Source organism: Sprattus sprattus (assembly GCF_963457725.1).
Source record: "Sprattus sprattus genome assembly, chromosome: 10".
Classification (NCBI taxonomy): domain Eukaryota; kingdom Metazoa; phylum Chordata; class Actinopteri; order Clupeiformes; family Clupeidae; genus Sprattus; species Sprattus sprattus.
In genome coordinates this window covers 30,718,077-30,743,368 of record NC_137908.1, presented here as the reverse complement: position 1 = coordinate 30,743,368, position 25,292 = coordinate 30,718,077, and the positions used below count along the sequence as shown (strand labels likewise).

Genomic DNA, 25,292 nt, shown 5'->3' with positions numbered 1-25,292 from the left:
GATTGATTGACTGATTAAGATACTGAACCATGTTGAAATACTAGTTAATTATTTCAGAGCCCCGGGTAAGCCAAGCGAATCCCCCCAAGCTCACACTCATAGCTACTATCATTGCCACTGGATAAACCGATCCTAGCTATTTAAAAAAAGTATCTCACAGCAGCCAACTTCTGCTCTCGGACCTGATCCATCCAGTCTTGAACTAATGCTGGACCAATGGTTTTCTTTTATTTAACACATATCATCATCCAGAGTTTAAAGCATCTTTACATGTTATTGATACAATTATACCTAATGGAATGGAAATCTATGTCACCGACAGGTACAGGAATTTTCTAGGAATCACAGGATTCTTGTGATGTAAACCACAACATTCATTTGGTGCGAGATATGAGCATTATCCAATGACTGGAGTTGAAACAAGTAATGAAATGTATTACTGCTGTGTTTGTAAGTACCTTATGGCTTTTCCTGCTGTGTAGAAAAATAATGCAGAGTAAAGCTAAGAATAAATACCACAAGACTTTTAATTTCAGAAATTGTTACAAGAATCAAAAAAGGTTTGAAACCCTTATTCAGAAACAGATCATATATTTATTTCTCTTGATAGTTGTACAGCACGTACAAAATGTAATATTTATACAGGAACTACAATCAGAATACAACCAAGTCCAGTTGATGTTTGCTGGTCATTGTATCAGTCCCAAAAAGTGTTCATGGCAGATGTTAGTGTGTCCGAAAGCTTCACAGCAATCTTGTCTGTAGAGGAAACAACCATATATCGATATGTTATAGTTCTCCCTTACAGTATAGCATAGGATAAAAGTAAAAAATATCTACGCAGTAACTCAACCCCCAGGTAAGTTTTATAAACAGTATAACTGTAAGGACACAAACCCAGGGATGGATTAACGACCGGGCCTACCGGGCCCAGGGGCCCATGAGCTCCGGGGGCCCCTAAGCCAGAGCCTCTGCGTGAAGTCGCTGTTATGTATCTCTTATTTGTGGTTGAAAAAGGTGTATTTTGCTCATTTGGTAATGGCTTAAATTGAGTGTACCTGTGCTGTGTTGCACATTGTGAACGTGCGCCAGAGGCGTAACTATAGAGTTAGTCAGTGGTTCCCAAACTTTTCTGGCTCACGGCACCTCCAAACATGTCTCTCTCCATCCACGGCACCCCTATTTTTATGTCATATTTGTACTTTATGCCATTTGATTTAACCTTGTGATATGTTGAATAGGCTATAACTGCTTTTATTAAAGGCATTACATTGAGAAGGTGAGGTTTATCTCATTCTTGTTATATTCAAATGAACCACTCTCTTTAATTCAGCTCATTTAATAGAACTTTTGAATAAATAGTGAACAGAATATGAACAGACAAAGTCTGTCCCTCTCACTATATCACAGCCAAAATATGTATTGGTAATAATCGAGAAATTAGCTGGCAGTAACAAAACATAGCAGGAACAAACCTTCAATATAAAGCTCACAAAAATATAGTTATTCTCGTCTCCACAGACAACTTATCAACTTAATGGGACACATGTGCCTGTCTCTGACTGCAGAGTTTGTTAATGCGAGGATGGATTGATGACTGTGCAACACAGAGGTCCTGTTCAACTGACAGCCTTTGCCTCAGGTGTAGGAGGGATTGTGGACAGTGCAACACGGAGGTCCTGTTCAACTGACAGCCTTTGCCTCAGGTGTTGCACTGTCCACAATCCCTCATCGCATTAACAAACTCTGCAGTCAAAGACGGGCACATGTGTCCCCCTAAGTTAAGCATGGTTGTCCAGTTCTTTGCAAAATAAAGTTCTCTGTAAATTTGTCCTCATCCACATATCTCACGTTAGCGATCAGCTGGCAAAGGCCACTAGCATCAGTGGACTCGTCTATTTGAAGCGCAAATGTCCCCCTTAGCCGTAGTTTCTCACTCAGTACAGATTCCATGTTCTCCGTCATATCATCAATGCGACGTTTGATCGTGTTATCAGAGAGGGGGATTTTTTTTTTTGAAGTGTGTGCTTTTTAGATTTAGCAAGCAACTCGGCAACTAAAAAAACTAGCCTTTTGTGCCTTCTCAGATACACGCACGGTAGAAAGTGTTCGCTCTGTGTGGTATTCTGTGTTTTAAATCTTTCAAAATATTCAATGTCTTTGTTCTAGTGTGTCGGGTGCTTGGTCTCCAGGTGCCTTGCCAACTTGCTAGGCACCATGGCTGCATTAGCCAACGTCTCCCTGCAGAACAGGCACACTAAGTGAACCCATACTGGAGGTACGGGTCGTTATAATGGCTCACTTTTCTATTTGATAAATTCGATTCAGATGTCTGTTACTTTGGAGATCAGCGTCGGAAATTCACGAGGGCAAAGGGCAAAACTGCCCCTAAGAAATATAATTTTGCCCCTAAAATAACTAGGAGAGGGGCAAAAAATGCCCCCATAATTTTGTGCAATAATAATTTAATGAACGTGACAAAAACATCATAGCCTATATGACCCGGTCAGTTGCCATTAATTGTTTTGATTTTCGCCTTGACTGATTGTTGCGTGAAGAACCGAACGTTCCAACTAAAAATATTTGGAGCGCTTCCTAATCAGACCTGTGACTGCGAGAGTGAGGAGAAATGAGGATCAGCGCAGTCTCTGTCACCATCTCAGGTTCCCAGATTTTTTTTTTTAAGGCATGTCGGACTTGTGGACAACGAGTTGCCCAAGTCGTTGTCAGCACAGGCACATTTTTCTGCTGACTTCATCAAGGGGAGCGAAAACATACAGAAATCCATGGCCTTTTGTCACCAGGCGCCAAGCAACACGCCATCGCCTACGGTGAATGATAACTAGTAATAATACTTTTAGAAATGATTTAGTACGGTTAAGCTAGTTTGATGTTAGGTAGCTAACGTTAGCTGTCTCTGATAGTGCGTTAGCTACAAAGGCTTGTTTGCAAGCTAGCTTCCTAGTCTTATCTGTATTTCCTGTAGGCCTACTATGGTAGGTACAACATGATTAAAGGCAGTGGTGTATAAAGTACTCAAAAGCCATACTTGAGTAAAAGTACAGATACGTTACTGGTAAATTACTCAAGTAAAAGTAAAAGTCACCTTTTAGAATATTACTTAAGTAAAAGTATTAAAGTATCTGATCTTTACTGTACTTAAGTATTAAAAGTTAAAAAAGTAAATGCTGTTAATAAAAAAGCAAAGGGTCAGAATTTTGAGTATAATGAAGTTTATTCAGACTAAAATGAGCAAACTTATAAACATGGGCTGATTTGAATAGGGTTGGGTACCGAGAACCGGTACCAATATGGCACCGGGACTATACAACCGATACCTACCCGGACCGAAATGTCACGCAGATTTCGGTGCTTCCTTTCGGTGCCTGAGCCGATTGAAATGAACAACATCAACAATTCATGCAGCTAAATGAACAAAACGGACCGAAATGTCACGCAGATTTCGATGCTTCCTTTCGGTGCCTGAGCCGATTGGAATGAATAACCGCAACAAATCATGCAGTTAAATGAACAAAACGTACGTAAAATGTTGTCTTATAAACAGGAATTATTTCAGGCTGCAACATGAAACACGGAGGCTGGTTCCAAAACAGTAGAAAACTAGCGATAGCTAGCTAGCAGTAACGTGAGTGGCGTATGTATGTATGATCTGTATGAATTATCTTTTATTTTGTTGCCATGCATATTTCGTGGGTCACATTTAAAACTGCCCCATCTCCCAATGTTAACTTTGTCCTGTGGCGCTCACGCTCATTGGTGTTTTCATAGCAACAGTCTTATGACAGTGAAGCAGACAGCATTTAACAGCGCAAGCACAAACAGAGCTCGCCATCAACCTTTTAACAGAGAAAATAGCGAAAGGTAAACGGTCAAAAGTGTGGCTGTATTTCGCAACAAAAGATTCAAACACCGCGACGTGCAGAAAATGCAACAAAACAATTGCGTGTAAAGAGTGGAGAGTCCTGCAAGAGTCCAGCAAGAGTCCTGGTCAGATCTGCAACCGCAAACTAAAACTGTAGATAGGCTACCGGAGCTAGTCTCTTAAAGGGGCAGTACACTTTCACGCAATCGGTGTGTTCAAGTAAACAAGATAGAAAAGATAGCTAGGTATAAACAAATCAGAAAATTGTGAAATTTCATGAAATAAATGCAAACTAAATAATACATGTTTGACTACATAGGCAAATATGCTCATAAGTTTGAAGCTGTAGTCTGTGTGTGTGTGTTTTGTATTTATTTATATTTATTTAAGCATACTATAAACTGTTGTTAAGTAAGGGATAACGGCCGACGAGGCCGTTATCCCGCTTATCTCCCGTTTACAACATCCAAAAATGTTTTTATTATTATTATTATTTAGAATTTCCTTTATCTTTAGGACACTTAATATGCATAATAACCTGATGAATTCTTGATTTGAAGCCTAGTGCTCCCGTTAGAGAAAGTAGTGAGAAAGTAGTGCGTGGAACTGGTCTTATCATACGACCTTTAGTTCCCCCGGGCATTGCTGCAAAGTGACACTCATGAGCTATCCTCTGTAAACGGACACAACCGCCTACAAATAATATTCGAGACTTTCAGTTAAGACTTACAATACTCTGCAACATTCGTGTAGCGCATAAACAACTAACAGAGTCAATTTACACATATAAAAAGTCGTGTAGATAGCTTAATTCACATAAAACATTTCCCACTAACTTCTCCCAACACGCCGCCATCTTTGTTCGAATTATCCTAGCTGTCAAAAAATAAACGTTACGTTGGTTGTCAATGGTAACCATTCAAGAGCATTGATATGGAACTGCGACTTAACTTTTCTACTGGGACTATGTCCAAGGTGTCCATCTATACGAACTTATTGTACACCCCATTAGCCAATCAGAAAACAGTATTTCGTTCCAGAGGGAGATAGCAGTTAATATAATATTCATAGTTTGAACCTGTAGTTTGAAGCAAAGTTTTTGTATGTATTTATATTCATAGTATACTTTAAACAGTTAATATATTGTTCAATTTGAAAAAAAAAAATTGGCCTCTGCAATAAAAAAAGCCTTTCTTTAATGGCATCAATCCTCGCTTTGTGCTTTTTTTTTTTTAAAGTATCGGTTCAGGCACCGTTTAGGCACCGGTATCGTTTTAAAAGTATCGGTTATGTACCGGTATCGGAAAAAACCCAAACGATACCCATCCCTAGATTTGAACCCCACTCCCTACTCAATACATCGACAAAGACAAACACATACTGTATGTCTACAAATGAAGCTGCTTGCAGCTATATATCTAGATAGCGATCTACACTTTTGCTAGGTAACTAACTATCTAGTTAAGATAGCATCCACAAACAGTTATGGTTAATGTCAACTAGTATTATTACCACTTCTAGTACATAACTATTCTCTTCAACAAATGTGTTAATGTTAAAATCAAAATGTTAATGTTGACGTCAAAATGTTAATGTTACCGTCTTAGCTATTCCCTGTTTTAGACCTGTATGCTTTTGCTTCGATTATTGTTGTGTCCCCTTGTTGTTGATCTTAATGTTTTTGATATGTTGTTCCACTGCATATTGCAGTCCATTTTGCCTTGATCTGGAGGATATTGCGGATATATTACTCCAAAAAGAATCACTGACACTGACAGATATAGCGCTTGTCCTCGTCCTAGCCATGCTTTTGGGTACAGTCCTAAGAGTTTTGTCTGACGTAGCAACGGTAACTAAGGGGGCTTTTGCGAAAGGTCAAAATCGCATTAACGTGCGATAGGACAGCTGATTCGCCAAACCTGCTTGGAGTCGTTCTAGCACAGTCCCCGACTTTGGTCTCATCACTCTCATGATTATAATTTTTTCTAAAGATGATTCGATTTTGTAACGAGTAACAAAGTTTTCAGGGGAAATGTATCGGAGTAAAAGTATCAGTTTTCTTTGCAAAATGTAGCGAAGTAAAAGTAAACAGAAATATAAGTAGTAAAGTAAAGATATCCCAATATATTTCTACTTCGTTACTATACAACACTGATTAAAGGTAACACAAAAATCCATAAATATAATGTGTTATTATTATTAAAAAAAGAAAGAAAAAAACTAGTGCTGTCAGTTTAACGCGTTATTAACGGCGTTAACGCAAACCCATTTTAACGCGGTAAATTTTTTTTATCGCGCGATTAACGCGTTGTTTAAAAAAAGATTTTTTCTTTTTTTTTTAAGATTAACGTTCTTTTTGGCCTTGCAAACTGTGTAGTAGGCTAACGTTACGGTTTGAGTGATGGTGAGCGCGATACGGCAAAATGGTTGATAAAATGCTTCTGAATAGAAAGTTTACCTTTAAAAGTTGTGTTGTGCAAAAGAAGCGAGCTTCACTGTTGTCTGAAAATGTCAAGAGGCAGCTGGCTGAAAGCACAGAAGTAGTAGGCTTACCTTTTATTGGTAACCTAACTGCTACGGTTCATTGTTTTTGAAATAAGAGGCCTGACTTATATGTTCACAGCAAACTTGAAAATAAGAAAATATTACGCCATGGTTTAACTGCACTATAGGCTGAGTCTGAAATGTGCACTTTATAATTTGATTTTGTACCGCCCTGTTTGGCAATGTTGTTTTTCAATAAAATAAAACATTGCATAAAGCAAGCCAATCCACTTTTCCATGAACAGAGCATTAAAATAAAATTTGCGATTAATCACGATTCATTTTGAGTTAACTATGACAAAAATACGATTAATCGCAATTAAATATTTTAATCGTTTGACAGCACTAAAAACAACGACTGTTAATAGTTGAATAATGAAATGTAGTAATAACAACTAATAACTACAAAGAAATAAGAATAAACGTGAATATGATTGTCTAATTTACGTTGTCTGTTTGGTTTTTGTTAAAAAAAATCTAAGAAAACACTTAGGCATTAGTCTACAAATTCAAATAGTCTTATTATTGCCATTTGATGACAATTGTTCATATACTTTAAAGTAACACTATGCAACAATTTAACACTTTTTGAGGTATGGTTTTATAGGCAACTAGTTTTGGTACCATCCTCTAATTCCTCGGTTCCCAAACTGGGGTAAGCGTACCCCCAGGGGTACGCAAAGTGGTTCAGGGGGTACGCGGGGAGATTTGCATTTTCAAACTGAAAAAGCTCATTCGGTTTAAACTGAGCTATAAATAGACATGACATCTTAAATAGTCTGAATATCCAAGTGGCATTGCCAATCATACTCATATATTCAGCAAAAATAATTACACTGCCAAAAATAGCTATGGCTATAGGGCCAACTATTTTACACGATAACGGAAAACGGACGGAAATCGCGGAATGTATAGCCTTTGAAATGGAATTGCAACTTTCAGATGGAAACTTTATTTTGTGCATCAAAATCGCCCAATTCTCCTGTATTTTGCCCTGCAAGTCTGTATTTCTTTCAAATAAACACAACAACAATCGCAACGATGAACAAACATTAATTTAAAAACAAAATCACGGAGAAAATGTCACATTATGCGCTGTACTCCGCTCCGGCCACGCCCCCCTTTTCAACAGTTGACGCACACACCTCCTCTAAAGCCTGTCATGTTTCTTCACTCATCTTCCCAATCGCCTGCCAATAATGTTTTTTTAGTCTTCTGTTCTGTTGATGGCTGGCAAACAACAATCTTAGAAGGATTGGGTCACTTGTGGCACATATTATTGACTCATTTTAAGGCATCAATCTACCTCAGGGTGAACAAAATGAGCCAAAACGGAATAACAGTTTCAAGTGATATGGGCTGAATATGTGCGCGGGGTGGAGGGTGCGTGGCAGCGGTTACAAACATGAAAAAAAAATTATTTAAAAAAACGGGTGGCGGGTACGTAGATGGAGAAAGAATGTCTGAAGGGGTGAGTGACTGTAAACATTTTGGGAACCAATGCTCTAATTAATTTTGATCGCGTATGGTCATGTGAAGGACAGATCAAGACCTGTGTCTTTCCCACTAGCCATCCAAGATATGCCCTATGTAGTTCTGTGTAACGGGCTGGAACACCCTGTAAAAATGGAAGAAAAGCTTTCACATGCATGACATGCCAGGTACTGCAAAAATACACCAGTTAGTGTGTTGGCAAGCTTCTATCAGTGTCAACTGGGCTGTTGGTGGTGGTTACAAGGTTTTTGCATGCCTTTTAGTTAGCGTACTAGTTTTGGAACAGAATTCCGTATTGCTGCTTTAAGCCTAAATAAGTGTGTTTATTATTTTGAACAAAGGTTAAATGTTTTTCACAAGTTTCTAAAAGTGCCCCCAATTTTTTGTGAAATGCCCCTGGATTTCAGTAAGTGGGGGCAAAAGTTGCCCCCTAAAAAATATGTAAATTTCCCACCCTGGTGGAGATGGATTCACTCTCTTTAAAAACAATCCATTGCGCCTACCTGCACTCCTCCATCTGCTATCAATACGGAATAACGAACGAAGTCAACGAGAGAGCTGTTGTTGATGTTACGCCCTGAATCAACTGTAAACTGTAGCCTATTGTTGTTTGTGCTGCAAACACATTTTATAATTGATACAATTACAATAAAATGAATTTTGAAATTGATATATATTTTTTTTAAATGTCATTAAATGATCAAGCCTTGGGCCATTCCGTGGCACCCCTGAGCATGAGTCACGGCACCCACTTTGAAAACCCCTGCTATAGACAATGCAGTAAGCGCGGAAGGTTCGTAGTTAAAGCAGACCCTGCTTTCTAAATTGTATCGAACATATGAACGTCAAAGGGGCGCTAGTTTAATTTCGATTTAGTTTCGATGACATTTTTAAATACCTTATGCTATATATTCCATCAAAATGGCAAACCTGTCTCTATCATGGTTTACATAATCTTAAGGGGGAAATCGTCAGTAGCAATCTATAACACAATGATATGCTTATAGTACATACACTATAGAAACTATTAGAAAGCCGATTCAATTAAATTAATAATATCTTATTTAATTTGTTATTTTTGTAATAAACAGATATGCAATGATGATTGCTGGGTAATAAGTATCTTGTTCTCCAGTGTGAAGTCCCTATTTGATCAATTGACGAGACGATACGATTTAGCTAGTTTAGGTGCAGAATCTGAACGTCAAGAACAATAAGCGGATTGAGCACAGCCAGAAGCACAGTACACTTTTTCGAACGACGCCTTTCAAACATAAAAGTGGTAATGGAGGATTTGATTTTTCAATGGACAGGATAGCCAGCCCATTAAGCCTCTCCTGCCCCATGCTGCTCAGGTAGGTCTTAATCAGTTTCAATTTGGAAAAGAATCACTCGGCTGTTGCCTTGTCACATGTAATGTCAGAAACAATAGCAGGGCAGTACACCGAAGGTGGATGCTACCTAGTAAACTTTGACCTGTTTACTTTCCCAATACAATAGCCAACGTATCTAATTCCACCGTTATATACGCATAATGGTATTTGTGTGTGAGTGCTTGCGTGTTTTGTGAGCGCACAATTATTTTTTTACGCAAACATGACCAGGCCCAGGGGCCTGTGGTTTCTTAATCCGTCCATGCACAAACCCATTTAAAGATGAAACCACTGACAGATGCTGACGACACTGAACATATTTCATACAGTACCTGATCTCTTTTGCTGTTTCTTCCTTTTCTTGTTGGCTGCCAGCAGAGCCTGGCCTTGTTGGAGCGGATCCACATCAAGGATGTCTCTCAGGTCTACAGCCTTAGGGGTTGCACCCTCCACAGGCTCATTTTTAACCAGAGGTGTTTTGATCTCAACCGTCATTGGTCCAAACTTTTGAGAAAATTGAGCAAGAGGTGAAAAAAAAAAAAAAAAAGACAAGGTTACCAGAGCCCGAAGACAAGAATCCATTAATCAGAGAATTTCAGTAAGTAACAGTTAATCAACACTGCCATCACTGCCATCCCCCACAACATCAATATCCATATTGACTTTTTATCTCTTGTTCAATCAAAAACAGCATGAAACCTCAGGGTCATTATTGATGACCAACTGACCTTCACGGCCCACATCGCCTGTCTCCAGGTCGTCCCGTTTTGCACTATACAATATCTGCAAAATCAGACCGTCCCTAACACAGTATGCCACCCAGCTGCTGGTGCAAACCTCGACTCGACTACTGCAACGCCCTCCTAACGGACCTGCCGGCTTGCGTGGTAAAACCACTACAGATGATCTAGAATGCGGCGCCGCAAATGGTGTTCAACCAACTGAAGAGGGCACACGTCACCCCACTACTCATTAAGCTCCACTGGCTGCCTGTAGCTGCTCGCATTAAGTTCAAGTCACTTATGCTTGCCTAGAGTGCTTGCTGGTTCTGTTTCCACCTACCTAAATGCTCTTGTAAGGGCCAATGTTACACCCAGGATGCTGCGCTCGTCTAGTGAGCGTCGTCTGGCACTGCCGTCTGTGCAAGTGCGGCAATCAAGAATATTCTCATTTGTAGTTCCAAGTTGGTGGAACCAACTGCCTAGCACTACCAGAGCAGGGGCGTCCCTCTCTACCTTCAAGAAGCTTTTGAAGGCCTAACTCTTCAGAGAGCACCTGCCTTCCTAACTGGCTCCTCAACTAGTGCTTAACTAGTGCTTAACTTGCACTTACAGCAGTTACATTCCAGTTACAGTTACATCCTTTTCTTTTTCTATGTCGTTTTTCAATTTCTTATGTAAAGTAGTATTTATGGTTACACCAGGTTTTTAATGCTCTTAGCTTGACTGTTCTCTCCCTTATACGTCGCTTTGGACAAAAGCGTCTGCTAAATGACTAGATATATAAATAAATCAGATGTGATTCCCTGCAGGAAGTTAGTTTGGTGCTATGGGTTGGACAAGGTCACTCTCAGAACTAGAATTGACCTAAGTAGGCCAAATTGTAATGAGGTGTTAGAAGGCTAGCAATTAAAAAGCACAGCTTCTGCGTGTTCAGAATCTTGGTTGCACAACAGCGTCTGTTGAGCTATTGAACACTTCATGAGAGAAAAAAGTACGTTTCTCCTCCTGCTGCTGCTGCTGCTGCTTTCCTATATCTAATTCTTAGTTGCAGCTAATGTTTACAACAACCAGTGGGTTAATAATAAACTATAAACCACACATGAATAAGTACCTCTGGATCCTGGTCGTCTTCCATTGATTCAGCTTTGCCATCTCCCAAACAGTCGACATCTTCCTCAACTGGCATATCCGGCTGAGCGCCTTGTGTCATGCCGGACGTTGCCATGCAGAATCCCATATCAACATCAGTCGAATCCAATGCTGTAATAGAGAAGGGGTCACAAAGCATGATTCAGAGGTTCAGTCTCAGCATTTAAACAACCAAAGAGCAGCCATGGTGAAAACTCTGATTGCCTACAGCAGATTTAGTACATGGCTTTGATGTTGCTAGCACCTTAGTCTTCAGAGTGAGCTACAGGGAGGGTATAAATTCAAAACAGCTGCAAAAGTCATTATACCAGCAAGTGCCTCATCATTTCCTTTCTCCAGCTCATCCCAGTCGAAGGCCTTGCCCATCTCTGCTACGATCTCAGCGCTGACATGGGTAGGCATTGTGTGCGTCTCTGGAGGATGCGTGAAGTAGCTGATTCGACCCCTGGGATAATTAATTAGTGAAGTACATCAATACATTGATCCTAATCATTTCATATACTTTAACAGCGATATATATTGTGAGGGGGGGGGGGCATATTTTATGCCTCTGTGACCTTTAAGTTAGTCTAATGATGAAGCTGGGGAACATCTACAGTAACCACCAGATGGCGGCACTGTAACACTTTCTTCATGGAAATGTTCTATCTCCATTGCAACCCAAGAGATGTAACAGCAACTCACATGGTCCAATCCATGAGGACACTCTTGGCAGCCTTGTCATTGTCTGGAAGTCCCCCCTTTTTCAGCTTCCCCTGACGTCGAGCTAGCAAGGCCAGAAATTCCAGAGGAGTACGGAAATCTGGAACCCCATAATGTTCCATAATCTAAGGATAAACAAATAGCCAAGAGCAGAAGACTTCAATATCAATGTTTTACAGTGGTTAAAAGAAGTAAACATATATGTAACAAAAAAAAAAAAGTTCCTGCACATCCATGACTCAACTACATAAACCATCTACATACATGAAAAAAAGAAAAATGCACAAAGCAAACAACATGCCTGTGTCTTGTTGCAGCGCCTCAGGATTGCTTCAATGGCTGGTAAAGGATCTACAAGTTGCTCAATCTTCACACAGTTCCGAAGAATCATGCCCGCATCACTAGTCGAGGTTGCCATAACTATTCCAGGGCAATCTAGAAGCTTGATGTGTTTGTCTAAGTGCACTTGCTGAAGGCATCTGAATAACACACAAAGGTTAGTGGGAACGGTAAGGTAATATGCAACAGCGTGGAAAGACTTTGTAGCTAAGCTACACCTTACACTTACTTTGTGACCCCTGGGGTGGCTCCTACACTACATGCCCGGGCTCTCTTCAGACTGTTGATCAAGCTACTCTTCCCAACATTTGGAAAACCTTGAGAAAAATCACACAGGAAAACCCCCCAAAAAACTTTCGCCCATCATATTCACAGTGTCATCTGCATTTTCAAAAGAATGTATGGTTTTATTAGGGCTGAAGACTCACCAACCACGCCGACAGTGATGTGAGTCTTGATGTCCTGGTTCCGACAGTAATTCCCCAAGAGTTTCATCAAGCATTCTGCACCCACACATGCACTGCTGCCCAGAAGGTCAGCTGTGGCCTTAGTGACTGGTACATTGCTGCGTTTCTAAAAACAACAATTGCAGTTTCAAACATATCCACTGGCATTTTATTGAACTGATCTGTTGCTGAATATACAACTAACATACAGAATTGATTGATGGTGAATGGTCACACAGTATACATTTGCAAGGACTATAAACCTACCAAGTTTTTATTCTGCTGTTGGGTAGAAGCTTTGAAGGCCACCGTTGGAAATTCATTGCGAAGGTACTTGATCCATTTCTCAACAATATCCTTAGACACAAGATCTTGGGAAAGACAGGCAGCTTTGTAAATCTACTTGAACATTCTAAACTCAAAGCTGTAGTTCATCACTGTAGTTGTACAAATACAGTGCAAAAGAGCATACCTGAGCATCTTCATTGTTTGTTTGAGTGTTCTTACAAGAGAATCAGAAAATGCATACTGCACCTTTAAAATATGGAGCAGATTCCATAACATAAGAAGCAGACGCCTATTCCATTTTGGTGGTGTATGGCACAATTTCATTATTCATTCTCATGATTGTTCTGGATGGTAGTTTAACCAGATGGAAATAAATGAAAAGATGTTTGTTTTTTCATTGCTCTCTTTACGTCATACAGTGGCAAGCCATATACAGTCTTTGCGTGCTGCGAACTAGAAAACAATGTGTCGTGGAGATTGTTTTATCCCTAATCCCCAAAATCATGTTCGCATTTCAGTGTGGCCCAAAATCCGCTATAACACTTAACAAAAAAACAGCATCTGCCATTAAAACGGTCATAATGCTGTATGCTTTGAGATCAGTGCAAATCATTGTGAAAGGTCAATCAATTAATCAATTTCAACATTTGCCATTGTAAGCTCACAGCGTGTGCCAAATGTAACGGCTTAAGTGAAAAAGGTTGTATCCAATTCAACGAGTGAGGCACAACCAGTACATTATGTGCACATTTCTTCCTCGAATAAAGTCATGTTTATCTAAGCAAAATTCCATATTAGGCCAAATCAATCTACAGCCAGATATTGGGTCAAGTCATTCCTCATCCTGGGTGAAAATAACCCGACAAAAAAATAGCTGCACTTGTACAACTCTTTTCAACCTACCAATTTTGTTGAGAACCAGAACAATTTTCTTGTTGATGCCACTCTGGACCACCGCCTGCTCCACCTGGGGGCAGCGACATCCCAAAGGATCACGGGCATCCAGGACCTCCAGGATTACATCAGCAGCTTCAATTACCTTAACAGAGAGAGAAGCAAAACAGAAAACAAAAAATACAGAATTATGTATTATTTATATATTATTGATCGTTTTATTTTTGTTTTGGTGTAAATGGGGTTTGGCCTTTTAAAAGCAAGTGATAAGATTGCAATATACCACAGACTGGGAGAATTATAATTGTGCAGTTATGACTCAAGTTTAATGATTAGACCACACATCAAGACCCTGATCATTTCATTCCCTAATCAGTCAATCAATCAATTCAGTCCCTGATAACAATCTTTGTTTCTTTGTTCAAAATCTCTTTAGATTCTTAGTTCACAACACAACACCACCCACAGAGGTAAACGGTATGCATGTCAGGACATTTTCCTTACCTTCTTAAATTCCCTGTAATACGCCTTCCTTGAATTTTCATTCTCAAAATTAACATGCTTCTCCAAATTCTGCATTTCCGCTTCCTGGATAAAGAGATGTATGCGCCGTCATTATTAATCACGCACTTCAGGGAAATACATGAATAAATATACATTTACACTGCTGACAATAACCCGTTTCCACTCTACCCCATTACCTCAGCAAATCTTACAGATACAGGATTCAGGTGCAACCACCATCGTTACGATGCACTAATGGACTCAGGCAGGTGGCAGGAAAGGCAACCGCCCGCCTTGGTACCCCTGAAGTAAATAAAATACTGCAAAAGGGCCCTCTACATTACCCCCACAGAGGATCAAACATGCTATATTCCCTCTAAGGTGCCTGCACAAATGAGAACACTTATAACATGTAATGGCTGGGTTATGGGTAAAGCAGGATGGTGTGCCCAATGGAGCTTGTGAAAGGAAATGGCCTAATGGGTGCCCTGCCCTTTCAGAGGGGAAATAAAATTGTACCCTAGAGTACCCCCATGAGCATGAGAATATGATACAGTTGCCTTTTAGCTCTCTAAATAAAGAAGATGCAATGTAATGCCATCAGTTGCCGTTATAATGGAGTGTGCCAGAGGCTCTGTAGGATAGCCCTTCCAGTTTAAAAACATGGAGATTGCCTTGCTTCAATCTAATCCAGAGCAAATTGGACAACCTGTCAATGGACAAAAAGCAAGGTGAAATACTCTCTAGGCTGTGTGAAAAACATTGTCCAAATGTGCGCCCTTCCTGTGAAGAACACTGGATTCTGAAGTAAACTGGCAAAGCTTATATAAATTATTGTATCTATATAACATAATACTATATGTTATAAACATACAGTCTAGCTAACAAGTTAGATACCCTGCTTAGTAATCTGTGTACTAAATATGTGGTATACCTGATAAATAAACCTTTCGGTGTGGTAAAATCTTTAAATATAATTTAAGAATCATCTTTAATAATGTTAGTATACTTCACTAGGACTAAACTATACTAGTATCAGGGCTTGACACTAACTTTTTGGCTTAGGAGCACTGTGCTCCTAACCCAGAAAAATTGGGAGCACCAGCAAATATCTAGGCGCACCACTATAAAAAGTTGGCCAAACCAAGTAATACTACTATTGATCAATGTTAACAACCTGGAATAACATGTTTGAACAGATTATAAAAGGAAAGGCATGACCTTGCTTAGGCCTACATTGATAGGTGGAAAAGAATGGCATGGTATTTTAGGTGATTTAGATCAGGGATTCCCAACCTTTTCGTATTTGTAACAGGTCAGGGCCCAACAGACACTCCGCTTATTTTAGTTTATCTATATTCCATTAGGCTAATTTAATCTACAATCCATTAATTCTAATTAATAAGCGAACCTGCTACAGGTGGAAGCCTAGAAATTAATAAAAGAAAATCTAACTCTAGATATTGCATCAAAATTGTGTTGTGCACCAAAAAACAACATAAAATCAAATACAGAACTTAGTTGCAGTAGGCCTAAGCCTATTTGTGCACAGCAAACAAGCAAGGAAATAACACCAGAATATACCCAAAAGATAGCATGCACTCAAATCAAGTGATAAAACATGCAAACAAGACCACTCAGCTAGGCCTAATTAAAATAGGTGATGCTTCAGACATGCAAACAAATAGGTTCAAATAATGTTCAATACAATGATTCAAATAATTGGCAAAAGTATTTAAATCTGTGGCTGCAATCTATTATCAACATACATAGCACTTCCTGGGCAGTAGTTCGAATTGGTAGCTCTCCACAGAAAGGCATGTACTCTTGGAGAATAACACTCCAATAATAACGCACAAAAAACAGCAACGTGATTGCTGGATGTCGCGTCTCCAAATGTCGATTCAGATTTGAGCGCCTCATTAGACAGCTTTAAAGCGCACTCAACACACTGCGCTTGGGCTCAACCTCCATTCACAAAACCAAATATAATTGAATCAGGGTTGTATTTACGCTGAATATTAATTGTTACTAGTAGTTATTTCGCTTAAGAAACTTCTCAATTTCTCCGCTAATATCGCCACAGACTGGTCTAGTTATTTTTCTAGGGAAGTCGTGGAGCGTGGGTTGGCGACCATCTAACCTGGGACTAACGGGTGCTTTGCATTAAGGTGATCACTTAAAGACAAGCTGCTTCTCTGCTAGCTAAATTTAGCTTTCAAATGCTCCATACAACTTTAGTTTGGTCGATTGTTCCGTCATTTTGCCTCTTAAATAGAAACTTTCCGCTCAACTCCCCATCTTCCACTACCGCTTCGTTATCTCCTGCTAAATGACTTCAGGCACGTTTCGTGTCGTGACAACGCAAACCGAAAGTAAACAAAGTTGCGTTTCTGCGTTAAAATATTTTATCGCATTAAGCCCGTCTACAATAATATCATAGATTAACGTTGATAGTCCAAATTAATATTGTTGTCAAGTAAAAATCAGTTCTTCTTGGAACATTAGTGGGGGGGGGGGGGGGGAAACACCCGGAAACCCGCAATTTTTGCCTATAGGCGCACGCGTGTGACAGTGATTTCAAATCAAGTCGCACGGCCAAAATTCCAGTCGCATGTGCGACCAGATCAGTCGCACTGGCAAGCCCTATACTACATCCACAATGGCGCACGGTCATAAACATCTACAAAAGTAATTTTTTATTAATGTGATTGAGAAATGAACATATTAAAATGTTACTCATTGTGGAGATGTTTGCTAAATAACTGTTTTAAAAGGCAAATAGCTGTCAAGGTCTTTTATTTTACATTTAACCACCCAAAATTATGTTAATTGGGGTTGGAACCCATTGTTCTTTTCATCAGGGGCTCATTGAATGCATCAGCGGCCCATTGAATGCATCAGGTGCTCCTCCGACAACCTGAATCCCGCTGTTATACATTTTGAAAGTACCCAGATGTGCACATATAATATTTCTCATCATTGAAGTCAATCTTAACAGATTAATCATTTTCCTGGTATTATTACCCTCTGTTCAAAGGCCTGCTGCCGTCGGTGGATATCGCTCTGGAAAGTGTCCAAACTCCTTCTTTTCATTTGCTCCCTTTCTCTGGATAGTTTCTGCTTCTCCCGGATTTCCTCAACCTTGGGTGCCACAAAAAATGAAATGGATATTAGGGCTGATAATTAGAAATCATTTTAGACATGAAGGCAAAAATACATACATTCCCTTGGTCAAACCCGATCATATTGCCGTTTGTATTTCAGGTATAAGGATGTGTCCCAGACCCCAGGTGCATTGCACCTTCCAGGCAGTATGCCATAGCCTAGCCAGCAGTATTAATTTGGGTGTGACTGCAAAAAGTGATCTGTAGATCAACCATAACCAGGGTACCCCCAGGATTTTTCATCTCAAATTTAAGACTTTTTAAGACCTTTTCAAGACCACTTTAGATGAAATTTAAGACCAACATCGCACCTTTTCTGATATGCATATGAATAAAATAAAAAAATGTAATCATAAGGCAGAACCATTTAAAACAATAACTGTGAGGGGTGGACGTGTGATTGTGTGTTTGTGTACATGTGTGTGTGTGTGTGTGTGTGCATGCGTGTCTGGATACTAGGGCTGTAACGATACACCTACCTCACGATTCGATTCGATTCGTATCACGATTCTTGACCCACGGTTCGATACACCCCACGATATTATTATTATTATTATTTATTTATTTTACCTCGTGATTTTTTAAATATATTTTCTAATTCACATTAGAATAAGTATGAGCTGTAAAAAAATGAAGAAACAATTTATAACCAAATATTGAGGTTTTTATAACTCAAAGCAATGCTGTTGAAAAACATTCAACAAACTTCGGAACCTGTTATCTATTTGCAGAGCAAATGTCAGGCTCATACAAAAACATTAACGTGAATTAATTGATGCTAATACCTAGCGCGGATTTCCCATATACGTTAGCATTAAGCCAACATATTTTCTACCACAGTAAAACATGCAATACTATGTGATTGTTTTTAGAAAACGAATGTAACGTGATGAGATTACTAAAATGTAGTCTGCATGTCTGCTCAGTTTAGCAGTGCTACCCAAGCAAAGGTTTGAAAAGAACTTCAAGCTTCAGACTTTCTGTTAGGGAAACAGCTTTCTATCTGCCAAGCAAATGGCAGGCTCATGACAACACGCGCAACCTTTGGGAGCATGAACTGCACTGAGTAAATTTTGCGCAACAATTAACCCCAACGCTGAAGCAAGCAGCCGCCTTTACTAGCGAACCAAACTTTTTGTATCACGTGACCGCTGAGGGCATGTCGCTGTTCTGCCTCCTCGCATCGCGATGCAGGTTCGTGGCCCAGAGTGTCGCGATTTCTCGGTTCGATCCAATATCGTTACAGCCCTACTGGATACGTCTGTGGGTGAACCTGTGTGCGGTTGTAATACAACAGATCCTACAGCCTTTGGAGCTCTGCGCTTTTGGCAGCTATCTGTTCATCCAGTATGATGAGTTCAGCCAACTTATTATAGCGGGAGCTTTTCCATAAAAGTTGCTGTGTTTTTGAGGTGTTGGTTGCAATTAAATTGCGAGAGCAAGTGGAAGGTGTGATAGAGTTGCGAATTTCCCTCTTTGTAATTATAATTGAGTTATTTGTTAAAAATAAGTTATTAATAAACAAACATTCATTAAATAACAAAACCATTGAGAAATGGTCCTCTAAAATATTAACCTCACCAACATGCCAGATAAAAGATGTAGCAAAAATGTAGCAAAATAGGCTGTTAAATGTATATTACTTGTATTGTTGTTATGGAAACAAACACCGTTTAGTATTGGACTTTTACTTTGACATCATTCAAATGTTCCTCTCGTGGAAATGGCAACAGCTGTTATCAAGAAACATAGTTATGCGATGTAATGCTAAACACGTAGTGGGAACAGTACACAGGCAACAACGAAGTGCACCTGTTGGTATTACAAAAGGACCACCAGTAAGACTGAATAAAGTGTTATGAATATCTCAGCCTTCACATATAATGGGGGGAAAACTGCCTGTGTCACTGTGATCTGACGTCCTGTCCTGCACGCCTTTCTGCCGTTATCAATCGGTTTTGCTATCCTTGTTAATTTATTTTATCTGTATAGGGGTTTATGTTGTTCAATCTCATATATTAATTTTAAGTTGTCCAATTTCAACTAACCCATTCTTCAACACTATGCTACCTTATCTTCAAACAGAAAGTAAAGTTAAAATCTCAATTGCAACAGCTTTCGAGGGTTTGGGAAATAATCGCTGCTGATTTGATGTTTGGTGGAGTCAATCCAGAATTAGTGTTGATAAAATTATAATCAAGTCACCCAAACTGCCGTGAAAAAAACGGGAGTCGCTGAAACTGTTGTTGCATCCCTGTACAACAGTGTGTTCTTTAATGTTAGACGTTTCAATTTCTTTAATCACCCAAAAGCCCCGCTCCACTGTTGCCTGTGATAGCAGAAGCTTATTAACTAGCATTACCCTGTCCCTGACAGGGCAGTGTCCTAGATAACTGTCTAGCTAGCTAGCGCAGCTAGTGAATAGCTAACGTTAGCAAATTTTATCCTTTATATCGTGTCAGCATCTCAGCCAGTTCAGAGTCATATACAGGTTGCCTGGTATTTTGGATGCGACGTTTGGGTGTACTAAGATTCGTTGTCACAACGAACCATAAACAAATGTGGACTTGATGAGCGAAATTTAAGACCTGTTGACGAAATTTAAGACCAGTTGACAAAATATAATACCTTTTCAAGGCCTTAAATTATGAATACTAAATTTAAGACTTTTTCAAGTTTTTAAGACCTCGCGGGTACCCTGATAACAGTTTCATAAGTTCATTACTCTGAATGTTTGCCAATTAACAGTTTTAATACATGGTATCGATAGCAGGCTACTGGTTTTGTTTACTGTTGCGCAGCAACATGGGATAGTTTTAAGACATAGGGTGTTGGAGGTGAGCTACAACATTCTTCATTTAATGTTACAATGATTTCCTCAATAACATTATGGCACAAGTGTTGTGTAAAAGCAATGTTAAGTTGTGGCAACCGCGTCATTGAACCCGCGTCATTGAACATACAATTTCATCACAACAGATTTTCTTATAGCATGGGTAAGCACACAACCTTAGACTGCTCTTTTCTGACAGCCGTTGTGTCTGTCCCTCTTTCTGGATGCATGGACTAAGAGAGCTTTCTTTTGACATCTTTGCATTTTCAATTGAATCTACTACGTTTAACGCGGTAGCCTCCTAGCAAGTTAAGTGTTATGGGAAGGTTTCTGGACATGTTATTGTAGTGTCCTGTATGAAAGGTTTAAAGGGGGTTCTCACGGAATTGTTATTGCTGTGGACTAACTTAATCAACTGTCCTAGGGGGGCCGCTTCCAGCTCGGACTTCTTGCGATGCCCCTGGCTGGTTTTGCAAACTAGATTTAAGGCTGATTTAGGCTTGTTTTAGACGCAGGGCCGTAAGCATGTAATTTACACAAGGGACTTGTTTTAGACAAGTTTTGATTTACGGTTCCTTAAGGTTCCCTAGGGATTGTGCGTGTTGCAAAGCAAATTGACACCAGAACTGTAGATTTATTTTGAGTGAAGTAAGCGCATTTATTGCAGCAGGAGAAAGGAAAAAAAATTACCGGAGCATGAAAGTGTAGTGGGCGAAAGGCTTGATGTTATGAATACATGTGTTACACAAAATACAAAGGTTGCAATTCAGTACCAGTGGCGATAAAGACAGATCACATGACGCAAAAGTTAGTTTATTGACACATCATTTAATGACTGCGACAGGCTTTAAAACGATGTGTTTATGAGTTACATTATTCAAAGATGAGAGGTAAACGGCGAGAGAATCTCATCATGAATGTATGTTGCCAATGCTTGTAAATACAATGGTGCTGGCCACAAGTTACCTCCACGTTAATGTTAACTTTTGTATATGAGCAGACCGGGCTCATTCTATCAAACTCGCGGGTGCAATTGATTGATTCTTGTCAATATGATTTCAATGAATGATATCACCAATGGTTAAATTGGGTTTTGTGAGGAGGGGGAGCCATTGTGTGCGGTCAATGGTCATCTTTCAAAAGCATGTTTATTAATATCGCTCTCACATACATTATGAATTAATGCATTATTACACTAAAGGGGCTCTTTTTCCTCTTCTTATACGTGGGGTTGAATAGTTTTTCAAACAAAAAGGCTACAATTCAATGTTTTTTTTTCAAATATCAGCAAACTAAATTATGAAACGTATTTATTATTCGCACATAACAAAGCTGCATGAATAATATAAAATGTATACTCATGAGTACATTAGTGCAGACATTGGTATTTATACAGTAGCCTATATCATCACTTGTTTCAGGGTCATTGGAAATCTATTAGCCTACAGTTTTTCAAAATGACTTTGCACCAACAACTTTAAGTTAGCCTATGAACTTAAATATTGTGTGTAATTCAGAGCTGAAACCACAACAGAGGGACACATGTCTTTATATATCATATTAGTCTCGTATTTTAGTTAAACTGGTATTGTCAAAAATATATTTTTAAGTAAATATTGGAAAACTAATAGTTGAGTTTGATTATTTCAGTTAGGTCTATATTGCAAAGACCAAATGAATCTAGGTAACACTAAAGACCCCTTTGTCAGTCAATGAACTAAGAAATTATGACTTTCCAAAAAATAATAATAAAACAATTAAAGCAGGTAGCGATAGTCTACCAGATTTGACATTTGCTAGCGGCTAGCTAGCCAGTGGTTTGTATGGTGTTACTCGCTTTTTAGTGCGGGCGTCATTGGCCATCATAGGCATTTGTTGTGCCCTTGTTCCCCTATGAATATTAGCCCCTTAATGAGAGTTTAACTGCACTTTGTCGTAAAGTGGTGTCATGTTTTTTCTTTGGGTTAGGATAACTTAGCTTGTTGGCTATTAGGTTCTGTTCTGAGTGAAGGCTAAACTGCTTGGCTGCTTCTTAAAGTTAGCTTAGTTCATTTATTGTTTCAGGCTGAAAATGCCAGTCTGAACAGCAAAAACAGATCATAAAACACTAACCTTCTCCATACATTCTAGCGGTGGCTATTTGGTGGACAGCTTACTAATAACAACAATGTTCCAATTGAAAACCATTTTAACAATCACCAAAGATTGTAGCTGTCGATTTTTGACTTACACTGACGTGCACTTCGCGAGAGAATCAGTAGAATGCCCTATCACGTCTCATAATTCCATGCATCATTGATTGGCTACAGTGTCTTCGCGTAGTCTTGTGAGTTATATAGTGTCATATTGCTATGCGTTAGTCAGGAGATGAAAAAAATATTAAAAGTAGTTATTTAACACTAGCCCCTTATACATGTGTCAATGTGATCCGATCACATCGCGTCTGTTCCGATAGAAACTCGCGATACGGTTACAATTGCCTCATGTAGCACTGGCCTAGTTAGAGGCTAGAAAGTTCTTGCCTGTTCTTGAAAGGAGACTGGTCCAATAGGCTAGTAGGCCTACTGGTTAACACTGTTTGTTACAGCACATAAATGTTTGTCGCTATTCAAACTATGCGTCACCGTTGTCCCTCCCTGTAGCCTATGTGCTCCAGTCGCACCATTTTACTTGCAATGTGAATCATTTAATTTAAATATGCTTATTGGCATTTGTTGCACCTTAATCATTTTCTACAAACATGATATGCATGGTGTAGTAGACTGAGACTCTATTCACTACTGCGCAAAAACTAGACACGTTTGCAAAACTAGACATTTGCAATGAATGTATATTATGATGGAAATATAAATACAAATGCTTTGCAATTTTGTACAGGACTACAAAACACTTATGATATCATGCCAAATAGGGCAGAAAATAAATTTGAACAGATTTAGAGCAATTTCAAAGAAGTTTTCACAACAGCAGTCATGGCCAGACGGTCGCACCACATGATATTTTGACACTTTGAATAACAGAAAAATTACGAATAACTAATGTTTTGGGGATAATTAAAGTGAGTACATATATGGGAGAGGTACTTCATATATATGGTATCTTTTTATGCATTTAAACAATTTTTTAACTGAAAAAAATGCAGTCGGACAGAAAATGTAGGCGTCACGTCATTGACCCATTTGCACACGTCACATTTTCACCAAGACAAAAAAGGACAAATTGATGTTCTCACCCTTTTTTGTCGAAGTAGAGCTTGTCTCTGCGCATTTTCTTTGAAGCGTGCCACGTCCGGCAACCCTGGACCCTTTCTGCTAGTCTGAGAATCAGTCTGCTTGCCATCTTTGTTCTGACAAGTAACGGTACAAGGGAAAAGCTATAAAAAAAGAGTAACGTCGAACAAAAATCGACAATTCGCTATTACGCGTATATTTGAATCCGACATACACCATTAGAAAAAACAAATCCCTCGAAGGATACAACACAATCTGTACTCTGCTTGTATCCCATTTCAACGACGTACACATTTCCCATGGATGCATCATCGGCCTGGCCAGTAAATAAACGAGCTAGCTAGTATTGTCGCAAGGAAGCCACTTAACGCTAGCGTTACCTTTTTACCGTTGAGACCAAGCCTTTTCGCTCTTTTTTGTTCTGAAAGAGAAGATACGTGGTAAAGTTACAAACAGTGTGTAAATGACTCTTATATGGATGAAGAAATCACATGTTATGAGGAGAGAAACATACTACTGGCTTTCGACATAATTGCACGTGTTGACACAGGGGGCACAATCCAGGGGATGTGACGACACAATCAGCTGTACGTCTGGAGGTGTTCCTACTGTTTTTTTGTTGTTGGTTGTTTCAAAATAAAGGCATATCCCAAAAACTAAATTTGCATTGGGCTTTGAACATACTTCTTCTTATTTTTATGGTTCTGAGGAGGCCTGTGATGATTATTTTGAGAATGTCCCCCAAAATGGCCAATTGTCTTGCTTTCCACAAAGACGTTCTGATTATATTCTGTCACTAAGTTTTTTATTATGCTTATGTTTGCTAGTTTTATTTAATTTTATTGTATTATTATAGTTTGTTTCTACTATGTTTTTACTATGTACTGGCTTTGTGGCACTCTGAGATTCTTTTGAATGAAGAGTGCGCTACAAATAAAATGCATTATTATTATTGTTTTATTCCACAAAATAGCTTTATCAACAAAGTAGGCCAACAGGAAATAGTAAAGTGGGCCAAACACGCAACAAGTTCTGATTGAGTAAAGTTAAAAGATGGAGCTAATTCTGATTGGCCACAATAAGAGCCAGACACAACAATATGGGAAGAACTAAGTTCTATATTCCCATTTCAAGATGATCCGTGGAACACCTTCTATCTAGAGGACAGAGAGGAGTTGACATCAATTTGATAAACAGATAAGGAGATACATTTAGGTAAGCAATTAACTGTAGGTTATATCACAACTTTATCAGTATCAGTACCAGCATATGCAGTATAATATAGAAGGAGAGGGAGAGAGAGAGGCTGCTTGGCCATGTGTATGGGAATTGTATTTGTTTAGTTTGGATGAGTTATGTTTAGTTATGGTTGGCTGACAAGGTGCATGCAAATTTTAGTTATGATATCAAGGGTACACAGCAGTGCCCAACTGCCTGGCAACAGCCACAAACCAAGTCATATGCTGTACCCAGGATCCGTTAAGGCCCTCCTTCACAGTACAACATGCGCTGTAGTCCAGTTTTATTGATATTGGGAATGTGTTTTGTTGTGGAGAGTTATGTTTAGTTATGTTGGCTGGCCTGGTGCATTGGGAATTTCTGTAGATGTTAAAGATTGTTACCTGCTTAAATTTAGGTTTACTTGAGGTAAATGAAAGGGAATATTGTAGTGGGCTATGTTAACACTAAGCTAGCCAGCTTTGTTATAAACTGTCTCCAGTGAG

The 25,292-nt window shown here is 39.2% G+C and overlaps 1 protein-coding gene across 1 annotated transcript; it reads right to left on the bottom strand.

Annotated features, from left to right (window-relative positions):
• Positions 1–509: 509 nt before the first annotated feature.
• gnl3l (G protein nucleolar 3 like) lies at positions 510–24,123 on the bottom strand. Its single transcript, XM_080845432.1, has 15 exons — positions 24,083–24,123; positions 23,949–23,989; positions 23,571–23,684; positions 17,366–17,482; positions 14,339–14,422; positions 13,844–13,979; positions 12,920–13,023; positions 12,635–12,779; positions 12,436–12,523; positions 12,169–12,346; positions 11,850–11,992; positions 11,474–11,610; positions 11,128–11,276; positions 9,627–9,798; positions 510–759 (listed from the first exon to the last, which is right to left on the bottom strand). The coding sequence occupies exons 1-15, from the start codon at positions 24,096–24,098 to the stop codon at positions 698–700; spliced, it is 1,686 nt and encodes a 561-aa protein (XP_080701558.1). The 5' UTR covers positions 24,099–24,123; the 3' UTR covers positions 510–697.
• Between the last annotated feature and the right edge of the window lie 1,169 nt (positions 24,124–25,292).